The 12291-nt window shown below is 36.0% G+C and overlaps 1 protein-coding gene across 3 annotated transcripts in view; it reads right to left on the reverse strand.

The window, feature by feature from the left end:
- Positions 1 to 12291, reverse strand: part of FAM120C (family with sequence similarity 120 member C) — a 104227-nt gene that overhangs the window by 63088 nt on the left and 28848 nt on the right. For all 3 annotated transcript variants that reach the window (XM_073889234.1, XM_073889233.1, XM_025852036.2), the window contains exon 4: positions 12036 to 12164. In XM_073889234.1, the coding sequence (XP_073745335.1) occupies positions 12036 to 12164 (129 nt within the window). The remainder of the gene's footprint in view (positions 1 to 12035; positions 12165 to 12291) is intronic.

A 12291-nucleotide genomic window follows, 5' to 3' on the forward strand; every position in this document is an offset into this window, starting at 1 on the left:
CCCATCCCCCACATGCCTCACTCCATCAACCCCCAGTTTGTTCTCTACAGTTAAGAGTCCCTTATGGTTTAGGGGCACCTGGGTGGCTCAGTCAGTTGAGCATCTGACTCTTGGCTTTGGCTAAGGTCATAATCTCGGGGTCAGGAGATCAAGCCCCACATTGGGTTCCACACTCAATGGGGAGTCTGTTTGTCCCTCTCCCTCCCTATCTGCCCTCCCCCCACTCACTGACTCTCTAAAATAAATTAATTAATTATATCTTTTATAAAAAGTCTCATGGCTTTTTTCCCTCTCTCTGTTTTCTTTTCCCCCTTCCCCAATGATCCTGTTTTTTTCTTAAATTCCACATGAGTGAGATCATATGGTATTTGTCTTTCTCTGACATTTCACTTAGCATAATACAATCTAGTTCTATCCACGTTGTCACAAATGGCAAGATTTCATTCTTTTTGATGGCTGAGTAATATTCTAGTGTGTGTGTGTGTGTGTGTGTGTGTGTGTGTGTGTGTGTGTGTCTATACATACATACATACATACATCACATCTTCTTTATCCATTCATCAGCCTAAAGACATTTGGGCTCTTTCTATAGTTTGGCTACTGTTGATAATGCTGCTACAAACAGCATGTACCCCTTTGAATCTGTACTTTTGTTTTCTTTGGGTAAATACCTAGTAGTGCAGTTGCTGGATGGTAGGGTAGTTCTATTTTTAAGTTTTTGAGGAACCTCCAAACTGTTCTCCAGAGTAGTAGCTGTACCAGTTTGCATTCCCACCAATAGTGCAAGAGGGTTTTCCTTTCTCCATATCCTTACCAACACCTGTTGTTTCTTGTGTTAATTTTAGCCATTTTGACAGGTGTCAGGTGGTATCTCACTGTGGTTTTGATTTGTATTTCCCTGATGATGAGTGATGTTGAGCATCTTTTCTTGTGTCTGTTGGCCATCTGGATGCCTTCTTTGGAAAAGTGTCTGTACATGTCTTCTTCCCATTTCTTAACTGGATTATTTTCTTTGGGGGGTGTTGAGTTTAATAAGTTCTCATTAGTATCTCATTGCATACTAACCCTTTATCAGATATGTTGCTGGCAAATATCTTCTCCTATTCCATAGGTTGCCTTTTAGTTTTGTTGGTTGTTTCCTTCACTGTGCAGAAGTTTTTACCTTGAATAAGTACCAATAGTTCATTTTTGGTTTTGTTTCCCTTGCTTCTGGAGATGTGTCTAGGAAGAAGTTGCCTCTGCCGAGGTCAAAGAGGTTTCTGCCTGTGTTCTCTAGGATTTTGATGGATTCCTGTCTCACACTGAGGTCTTTCATCCATTTTGAATTTATTTTTGTGTATGGTGTAAGAAAGTGATCCAGTTTCATACTTGTGCATGTTGCTATCCAGTTTTCTCAACACCATTTGTTGAAGAGACTGTCTTTTCCATTGGATATTCTTTTCTGCTTTGTCAAAGATTAGCTGACCATAGAGTTGAGGGTCCATTTCTGGGTTTTCTATTCTGTTCCACTGATCTATGTGTCTGTTTTATAACTGTGTTTCTGTGGTGTTGGTTGTGATCTCTCCTCTTTCAATCGTTATTTTATCTATTTGTATCCTTTCTCGTTTCTTTTTGATAAGTCTGGCTAAGGGTTTATCAGTTTTGTTAATTCTTCCAGAGAACTAGCTCTTAGTTTTGTTAATCCATTCTACGGGTTTTTTGTTTTGTTTTGTTTTGGTTCCTATATAGTTTATTTCTGCTCTAGTCTTTATTATTTCCCTTCTTCTCCTGGATTTAGGCTTTATTTGCTATTCTTTCTCCAGTGCCTTTAGGTGTAAGGTTAGGCTGTGTATTTGAGACTTTTCTTGCTTCTTGAGGTAGGACTGTATAGCAATGTACTTCCCTCTTAATACTGCCTTTGCTGCATCCCAAAGGTTTTGGACTGTCCTATTTCCATTTTAATTTGCTTCCATGTATTTTTAAATTTCTTCTTTAATTCCTGGTTAAGCCATTCATTCTTCAGTAGGATGTTCTTTAACCTCCTTGTATTTGCGGTCTTTCCAAATTTTTTCTTGTGGTTGACTTCAAGTTTCATAATGTTGTGGTCTAAAAATATGCATGTTATGATCTCAGTCTTTCTGTACTTGTTGAGGGCTGATTTTTGACCCAGTATGTGAATCATTCTGGAGAATGTTCCATGTGCACTCGAAAGGAATGTGTATTCTGCTGCTTTAGGATGAAATGTTCTGAATGTATCTGTTAAGTCCATCTGGTCCAGTGTGTCATTCAAAGCCATTGTTTCTTTGTTGATTTTTCTGCTTAGATAATCTGTCCATTGCTCTAAGTGGGGTGTTAAAGTCTCCTGCTATTATTGTATTATTGTCAATGGGTTTATGTTTATTATTGATTTGTGTATTTGGTGCTCCCATGTTGGGGGCATAAATATTTACAATTGGTAGATCTTCTTGATGAATAGACCCCTTAATTATGATATAATGCCCTTCTTCATTTCTTGTTAGTCTTTGTTTTAAAACCTAGTTTGTCTGATAGAATATAGCTACTCCGGCTTTCTTTTGATGTCCATTAGCGTGATAAATGGTTCTCCATCCCCTTGCTTTCAATCTGCAGGTGTCTTTAAGTCTAAAATGCATAGACTTCTGACACATGACAGTAAATCTCTTTCCAAAACCGATGTCTCAAGTTATACTCTCATCATCAATGCATGAGAGTGCCCAATTCACCATACAGCCCCAATGATGAGTACTTTATACAAAAAAATCATCTAACTGCAAGAAACATTTCTTATAGAAATATATAAAAAATTATTAAAATATGTAATCCAAAAAAGTAAAATTCTAAACATTTATTATCTTTTCTCTCACAACCTGTAATTGTTAACTGTCTGGGATCTATATAGCATTCCAGATGTCTGTATTTATATACATTCAGGCACACAAACAGAGAAATCAAGATCACAAGGTCCTCCAGCCTCACTTAGAAATAAAATCACTCTGCTTTTTCAAAAATTTATTGAGTATATAATTGAACAAGTATTCCAAATCTCAAGAATATATGCAAATTACTGACTTATGGAATGATATCTATTTGGTTAAATATTCCACTGTATCAAGGCTCCATTAGTTATATATTCACTATTATTCCCATATTATATTTAATTACACATCTAACAGTCTCCTAAAAGATATAAGGCATACACAGTCTTCCTTAATATCTATAGCTCTGTACTTACTCCCCTCCACAGAAGGGACCACTGTTATCAATTTGATCTATGTACTGTCATACACACATTATGTATGTACATCAATATGGTTTTGCTTTTGTCATATATATGGAATCATATTATTATACTGTTTTTCAACTTGCTTTCTGCACTTAACTTGTAAACTATTTAACATCAGTGAGTAAAGATCTATGACCTAATCCCCTGAAATACTGAGTTATGTGTACTTCCCTCAATGTACCACTGTTCTGTGCCCTGACAAACATTTACTCTTCCTTGAAGGGTATGACTTCTATGAAACCTTTCCTTCTGTGACACATTTATTGTGGTTTTTCTTTGTTGTGCTTATTTGCTTCTGCCTCCCATTTAACCTAAAGTTCTCCAAAGACAGAGAAGGGTTTATTCACATTTATATTTTAGTGTCTAGCATGGGACCTTGTGTGTGGAAGTATATTCAGTATTTAATATATGATCATATTTAATAATGTCCTACCCTTTTCTTTTATAGATCCCCAGAGGCCATAGGTAGCAGAGTAGAACACTGTCCTTTGATGTTATTACCTAGCAGTTTTTGTATGTTTGTTTAGAAGAGATCTCATAATTCTACAACTGCTAAAAATGATGTTTATGAAAATTACACAACAATGAAAACTGGTTTAAGATGTAATGTTAAGTGAAAAAAGCAGGTTAAAAATTTTTTACACTGAGATCATTACCACATCAAAACATACATACAAAGGTGCCTAGGAAACACTATAAAACATTTAGGGTGGATTTCATAGCAAAGACCCTATTTTTAAAATTTTTTGTTCTTATTGTTTAGTGAAAAGGGGGATCCTTGTTATTAAGAATAGTCATTATCCAGAGCCCAAAGATCATAAAGCTATAAAGGGAAGCAAAAGCTGTAACATTAAAAATATTCACCACTCAGATGAACACTTTTAAAATTTTTCCTCTGTCAACATATGATGGAATATTATTTGGTTTTAAAAAGGAAAGAAATTCTGGCACGTGTTACAAGGATGAACCTTGATGGCATTATGCTAAGTTAAATAAGTCAGTCACAAAAAGACAAATACTGTATAATTCCATTTAGATGAGGTACCTAAAGTGGTCAAAATCATAGGGAAAGAGGGGCGCCTGGGTGGCTCAGTCCGTTAAGCATCTGCCTTTAGCTCAGGTCATGATCTCAGGGTCCTGGGATCGAGCCCCACATCGGGCTCCCTGCTCAGCAGGGAGCCTGCTTCTCCCTCTCCCTCTCCCTCTGCTGTTCCCTCTGCTTGTGTTCTCTCTCTCTGTCAAATAAATAAATAAAAATCTTTAAAAAAAAGTCATAGGGAAAGAAAGTAGAATTGTGTTTGCCAAGGGCTGGAGGGAGGGGAAAATGGGAAGTTATCATATAATGGGCATAGAGTTTCAGTTTTACAAGATGAAAAGAGTTAGGGAGATAGATGATGGTGATGGGTACACAACATTATGAATGTATTTAATACCACTGAACTATACATTTAAAATGATTAAGATGGTAAATTTTATGTTATATATATTTTACCACAATAAAAAAGGGAAGGAAAATTTATTCTCTATCCAAACAGTATCTCCGACTTAACACTAGCATCTCTCCCTACCCACTATGTCAATTTCTTTCTTTGTGGGTGTTTTCCTAATTGTCTGATGCAAACAGCTGAAGTACAATGGAAATCAACGAAGTGAATGAGCAAAATCTATCATAAAGGTCAGGATTTCCTTAAGTCAAGGGAAATAATGGAGGGCTGTGTACATCATGCTAGAAGTCATGGAAAATGAAGTGTCTGGAAGAAAGAATTATGGAAGTGGAAGAAAGAATTATGAAAGATGATGTTAGGAAAGGCACTTGGAAAAACAATGATTTGAATATCGAAAGAAACTAAGCCCTTTGAGAAAATAAAGCCCCAAGAACATTTTTTATGAAAAACAACCCTTTTTATAATTATGCTAGAAAGTTAGATGTAAAGTAATAGATGCTAGACTGTGCTATCACATAACTGGTTAGGAAAACTTACGCTCCCAAAATGAGGTGTTGATGGAGTAAACACACTACCTTATTCCCACTGGAAGGTAGTTATAAAACCGAGGAGCAGCTCTTTGAAGACTCTGAAAAGTAAACAGTAGCAGGAGGACTGGGGAAGAAGACCAGAATTCAAAGTACCACAGAATCAAGGGTGAGTTTAGCATTTCTTTTTCTTCCAATATCCCTAGGTGTGGACAGAATACAGCCTAACATCTGGAAGCATACACTGATGTGGACAGAGAGCGCCACGGGAAACCTTAGTTTAGTTCTGGTTTGAAGAATGGGAAAGGGGTTCTTGAAAACTCAAGAAAGTGTATGGAAACACTCCAATTTTTTTTCTTTTCCTTTTTTCTGTTATCATGTGTGTCAGCCGGAAACAAACCTATGGTGGCAGCAGTGGCAACAGGGGAATAACAGGAACCTTCCTTTCCAATCAGAGAAGCAGTGGTCTCAGTAGGGTAGGGTAAGCCTTTGATGCTTTTCCTCTCTTTCTATCCTTCTGTTGCTTGGACCCAGACACTGAGAAAGGGTGGCCCAATTAACCAGGACGTACTGAAGAGATGGCAGAGAGGGAGCAGCAGAATGTGTGGATCTGACACTAAACAGCAGACCACAGACTCTGAGAACTGAAGAGATGTACAACCAAACAAGTCCCAGATTGGATACTGACTGGGTGGCATATACGTGGGATCAAGCCAAGTAAGTTTGCAAAGACTTTGAACACTGCACTGACAATGAAACCACAGCCCACAGAAGGATGGTAAGAACTTGTCGTCTGAACCTAAATGAGTCAACTGCCTCCTAAAACAAAACTGTCAACATTCCCTATTATACTGAAACAAGATCAAGAATCTCAATGCTGAGATGGCAAACACACTGGAATTATCTGACAAAGACGTTAAAGCAGCTTTATAAAAGTGTTTGGAAGTAAGGGGAACACTTGTGAAACAAAGAGAAAGATGGAAAGTCTCTGCAAAAAAAGATACTATGTAAAGAAGAACCGAACGGAAATTTTAGAACTTAACAATACCATAACCAAAGTTTTAAAAAACCTCATTGGATGGGCTCTATAACAGAATACAGATGATCAAGGAAAGAGTCAATGAAATTGATGATAAATCAAAAGAAATTATCCAGTGTGAAAATCAGTGACAAAAAATAAAATTTTATTGGAAAAATACAGAGCCTCAAGGATCTACAGGATAATACCAAAAGGTCTAACACTGGTGTAATCCTACTCATGGAAGAAAAGGAAAAGACGGAACAGAAAAACTATCTGAAAAAACTATCTTGAAAACTTCTCAAATTTAGTGAAAGACACAGTTAGATAGTCAAGAAGCTTAGAAAACTCTAAACAGCATAAATTCAAAGTAATCTCTGCAAGAAATCACTGGCAAATTCTACCAAACAATTAAAGAGGAAAAACCAATTCTACACAATCTCTTCCAAATAAAAACAGAACACCTGCCAACTCATTTTGAGTCCAGCATTACCCTAACACCAAACCAGACAAAGACAGCACAAAAAAAACTACAGACCATTATTTCCCAAGAAAATAAATGAAAAAATGTTCAATGAAATACTAGTAATTCAAATCCAGTAATATAAAAAAGGAAGAATATACCTTGACCACATCCTGGGAATACAAAGATGGTTCAATATTCAAAAGCCAATGGACTAAGAAGAAAAAGCACATGATCCTATCAGCAGATGCAAAAAAATACATTTGACAAAATACACCATCCTTTAATGATAAGAACTCTTTGTAAACTAGGAACATAACTTCCTCAACCTGATAATGTACATCTACAAACCTAATAGCTAATGTAATTCTTAATGCTGACTGAATGCTCTTCCCAAAGATATATCCTCTCTCATCACTCCTATTCACCATTGTTTGAAAATCCTAGATGGTGCAGTAAGGGAAAAAAAAGGCATACAAACTAGAAAAGAAATAAAACTGTCCTTATTCACAGACAACATGATCATCTACACAGAAAATACCAACAAATCTACCAAAAAACTCCTTGTGAGTTTAGAAAGGTTGCAGGATACAAGGTCAACACAGAAAAATCAATCATATTTTTATATAGTAGCAGTGAACAATTAGAAATTGAAATGAACAAAACAATATCCTTTAAAAAGAGGCCTAAAATATAAAATACTTAAATAAATGTTAAAAAATGTATGGGACTTGTCCTAGTCTCAGCAATCAGACAACACAAAGAAATAAAAGACATCCGATTTGGCAAAGAAGTTAAACTCTCACTCTTTGCAGATGACATGATCCTCTATGTGGAAAACCCAAAGACTCCACCCCAAAATTGCTAGAACTCATACCAGAATTTAGCGAAGTGGCAGGATATAAAATCAATGCACAGAAATCAGTTGCATTTCTATATACCAACGAGACAGATGAAAGAGAAATTAAGAAGTCGATCCCATTTACAATTGCACCTAACACTGTAAGATACCTAGGAATAAACCTAACCAAAGAGGCAAAGGATCTGTACTCAGAAAACTATAGGATACTCATGAAAGAAACTGAGGAAGACACAAAGAAATGGAAAAAAGGTCCATGCTCACGGACTGGAAGAATAAACATCGTTAAAATGTCTATGCTACCTAGAGCAATCTACACATTCAGTGCAATCCCTATCAAAATACCAACAACTTTTTACACAAAACTGGAATAATCCTAAAATTTGTATGGAATTAGAAAATACCCCAAATAGCCAAAGGAATGTTGAAAAAGAAAACCAAAGCTGGTAGCATCACAATTCTGGACTTCAAGCTCTATTACAAAGCTGTAGTCATCAAGACAGTATGGTACTGACATAAAAACAGACACACAGATCAATGGAACAGAATAGAGAACCCAGAAATGGACCCTCAACTCTATGGTCAACTAATCTTTCACAAAGCAGGAAAGAATATCAATGGGAAAAAGTCTCTTCCACAAATGGTGTTGGGGAAACTGGACAGCAACATAAAGAAGAATGAAACTGGGCCACTTGCTTATACCATACACAAAAATAAATTCAAAATGGATGAAAGACCTCAATGTGAGAGGAATCTATCAAAATCCTATAGGAGAACACAGGCAGCAACCTCTTCGACCTCAGCCACACCAACTTCTTGCTGGACACATCTCCAAAGACAAGGGAAACAAAGGCAAAAATGAACTATTGGGACTTCCTCAAAATAAAAAGCTTTTGCACAGCAAGGAAACAGTCAACAAAACCAAAAGACAACTGACAGAATGGAAGAAGATATTTGCAAATGACATATCAGATAAAGGGCTAGTATCCAAAATCTATAAAGAACTTATCAAACTCAACACCCAAAGAAAAAATAATCCAATCAAGAAATGGGCAGAAGACATGAACAGACATTTTTCCAAAGAAGACATCTAAATGGCCAACAGACACATGAAAAAGTGCTCAACATTGCTCGGCATCAGGGATATCCAAATCAAAACCTCAATGAGATAACACCTCACACCAGTCAGAATGGCTAAAACTAACAAATCAGGAAACGACAGATGTTGGGGAGGATTCAGAGAAAGGGGAACCCTCCTACACTGTTGGTGGGAATGCAAGCTGGTGCAGCCAATCTGGAAAACAGTATGAAGCTTCCTCAAAACATTGAAAATAGAGCTACCCTATGGCCTAGCAATTGCACTACTGGGTATTTACCCCAAAGAGACAAATATAGTGATCCGAAGGGGCACGTGCACCCCAATGTTTATAGCAACAATGTCCACAATAGCCAAACTATGGAAAGAGCCCAGATGCCCAACAACAGATGAATGGATAAAGAAGATGTGGTGTGTATATACATATATATATACACACACACATATACATACAATGGAATATTATGCAGCCATCAAAGAATTTAAATCTTGCCATTTGCAATGACGTGGATGGAACTAGAGGGTATTATGCTGAGCAAAATAAGTCAATCAGAGAAAGACAATTATCATATGATCTCACTGATATGTGGAATTGAAGAAAGAAGGCAGAGAATTATGAAGAAAAAATGAAACAAGACGAAACCAGAGAGGGAGACAATCCATAAGATACTCTTAATCTTAGGAAACAAACTGAGGGTTGCTAGAGGGGAAGGGGGTGGGGGATAGGGTAACAGAGTAATGGACAATGGGGAGGGTATGTGTTGTAATGACCACTGGGTATTATATAAGATTGATGAATTACAGACCTGTACCCCTGAAACAAGTAATACATTATATGTTAATTAATTGAATTTAAATTTAAAAAATAATAATAAAAAATGTATGGGGTTGTATGCTGAAAACTATACAATGCTGATGAAAAAAATCAAAGATGAACTAAGTAAATGGAGAGATATATTGTATTACTGGATTTGAAAACTCAAATTCATCTATATGGTTGACCCTTGAACAACACATGTCAGGTCTGAGCTGTGTGGGTCCGCTTATATATGAACTTTTTTCATAAATACAATACAGTACTTTAAATGTATTTTCTCTTCCTTATAATTTTCTTAATAACATTTTCTTTTCTCTAGCTTACTTGATTATAAGAATACAGTATATAATACATGTAACATACAAAATATGTGTTGATCGACAATTTATGTTATCTGTAATGCATTCAGTCAATAACAGGCTATTAGTAGCTACGTTTTTTGGGGAATTAAAAATTATATGTGGATTTTTTACTGCATGGGGGGGTTGGCTTCCCTAACCCCCATGTTGTTAAAGGGTCAACCATATATTTAATATAAGGAATTCCCATTAAAATCCCAGGATTATTTTTGTAGATATAGAAAAGATTATTCTAAAATGTACATATATGGAGAGACAAAGGAACTAGAACAGACAAAATAATTTTGAAAAAGAAAAAGAAAATTGTAGGGATCACTACCTAATTTTGACTTACCATAAAGTATTCAGAGTCCTATTTGCACAGAGATAGACATATGGGTCAACTGAACAGAATAGTGTCCAGAAATAGACCCACACAAACAGCAATTCAATGGAGAGAAGACAGTCTTTTCAACAAACTGTTGAAAAACTGGACATCAATATGCAAAAAATAAACCAAAATACCTGACACATTTTATACAAAATGAACTCAAAATGGATGATTTGTTCTAAATGTAAAATGTAAAAGTATATAATTTTTATAAGAAAACAGGACAATATTAGCATGCCTGCAGTTAGGCAAAGGATTTTTATACGTGACACCCAAAGCACAATCCATAAGAAATGAAAATTTAAAACTTCTCCTTTGCAAAAGACACTGTTAAAAGAATGTAAAGATAAACTATAGGCTGGGAGAAAATATTTCCACAAACCAGACATCTGACAAAGGACTTTAAGCAAGAATATACAAAGAACTCTCAAAAATCAACAGTGAGTAAACAAACAACTCAAGTAAAAATGGACAAAAGACTGTTCATGAATAGACTATTCACCAAAGAGGGTATATGAATGGCAAATACGCACAAGAAAAAAATGTTCATCATTACTCATTTGAGAAATGCAAATTAAAATTATGAAGAGCTACCACTATACCCCTTTTAGAATGGCTATAAAGAAATACTGACAATAACAAGTGCTAGCGAGGAATGGAACAGCCACACTGGAAAGTGGTTTGACAGGTCTTACAAAGTTAAAGTTAAACATATACTTACCATATGACCCAGAAATCCCACTCCTAGGTATTTACACCAAGGAAATGAAAACTTAGGTTCATAAGAAAAAGCCCCATACACAAATGTTTATAGCAACTCTATTCAAACCACCAAAAACTAGAAACATGTCAAATATCTTCCAGGGGTGAATGAATAAACATACTGTGGTATATCCACACAATGTATACTACTTGGCAATAAAAAGGAATGAATTATTGATAGATGCAATATGAAACAACTTAGAAGATTCTCAAAGACCTTATGTTGAATGAAAAATGCTATTCTTAAAAGATTACATACTGTATGATTCCATTCATATGTTATTCTCTAAACGATATAACTGTAGTGACAGAGAACAGACTGGTAGTTGCCAGAGATAGCGATGTTTGCGTGTGATTACAAAGGGATAGCATGAGATTTCTGGGGTGGTTCAGCTGTTCTGATCCTGATTGTGATGGTGGTTACATAATCTGTACATGTGCTAAAAATTCACAGAACTATATACACACATATACAAAAGTCAGTTACCCATAGTGCAAGTATAAATTAAATTATCAGAAATAAAACTAACTTATTTTCCTAACTTTTAATTTTATTTCACAAGACAAATTCCCAGTAGAGCCCATTTTTCACTATTAACAATGATGTATTGATTTTTGTTTTCTGTGGACCAACTTTAAGTAGTCTTTTTCATTATCCATTAACCTCCACTAAGCAAGACCTTCTTTATATTAAAATATACGTTTAAGTAAATAAAAGAGTAGAAGGACATATTCTAGAGCGATAACTACAGCAAGTTGTTTGTGAGTAATGACATTTTAAGTGACTTTGATTTCTAATTTTTCCAGAATGAGCTTATATAACATTGATAATCAGTGGGAAAAAGCTAAAGAACCCTTTCAGTCCAGGCCTAGTAATGTTTTCAAAGGAAACTGTGGGGCTCTGGTCTGTAAGCATGGAGAAAACAAGCAGCTACGAGGAGAGAAGGTAGGTAGCACAGACCAAAAAAATCAGATCTGCTGGTGGTACTAGTGAAGGTAAGAAAACTGGCGACTCTTAGGAAGGAGAAGGCTAGCTCACCTGAGACTGTTTGAAAACATCCTTTCCAACGACATCCAGGTTTGAGGGGTCTTTGATGGAACTAACATACTCAGAAACAGCCTTGATCACCACATCACAGGGAGGAAGAACCAGCTGATGAGCCCGGACCTAGAAGATTTAAGATAAGCAAGGTACACTGACATCGGCGGTGATGGATCATTAAGAGAAAGAGTGAGGTAGGTGTAAGAGAATTCAAATTCAGTAAATGCACTGAGAGATAGTTAAAATCTTTTCT

Source organism: Callorhinus ursinus, unplaced genomic scaffold (genome assembly GCF_003265705.2).
Source record: "Callorhinus ursinus isolate GAN/ISIS: 27379988/994484 unplaced genomic scaffold, GSC_fseal_2.0 scaffold103, whole genome shotgun sequence".
NCBI lineage: Eukaryota > Metazoa > Chordata > Mammalia > Carnivora > Otariidae > Callorhinus > Callorhinus ursinus.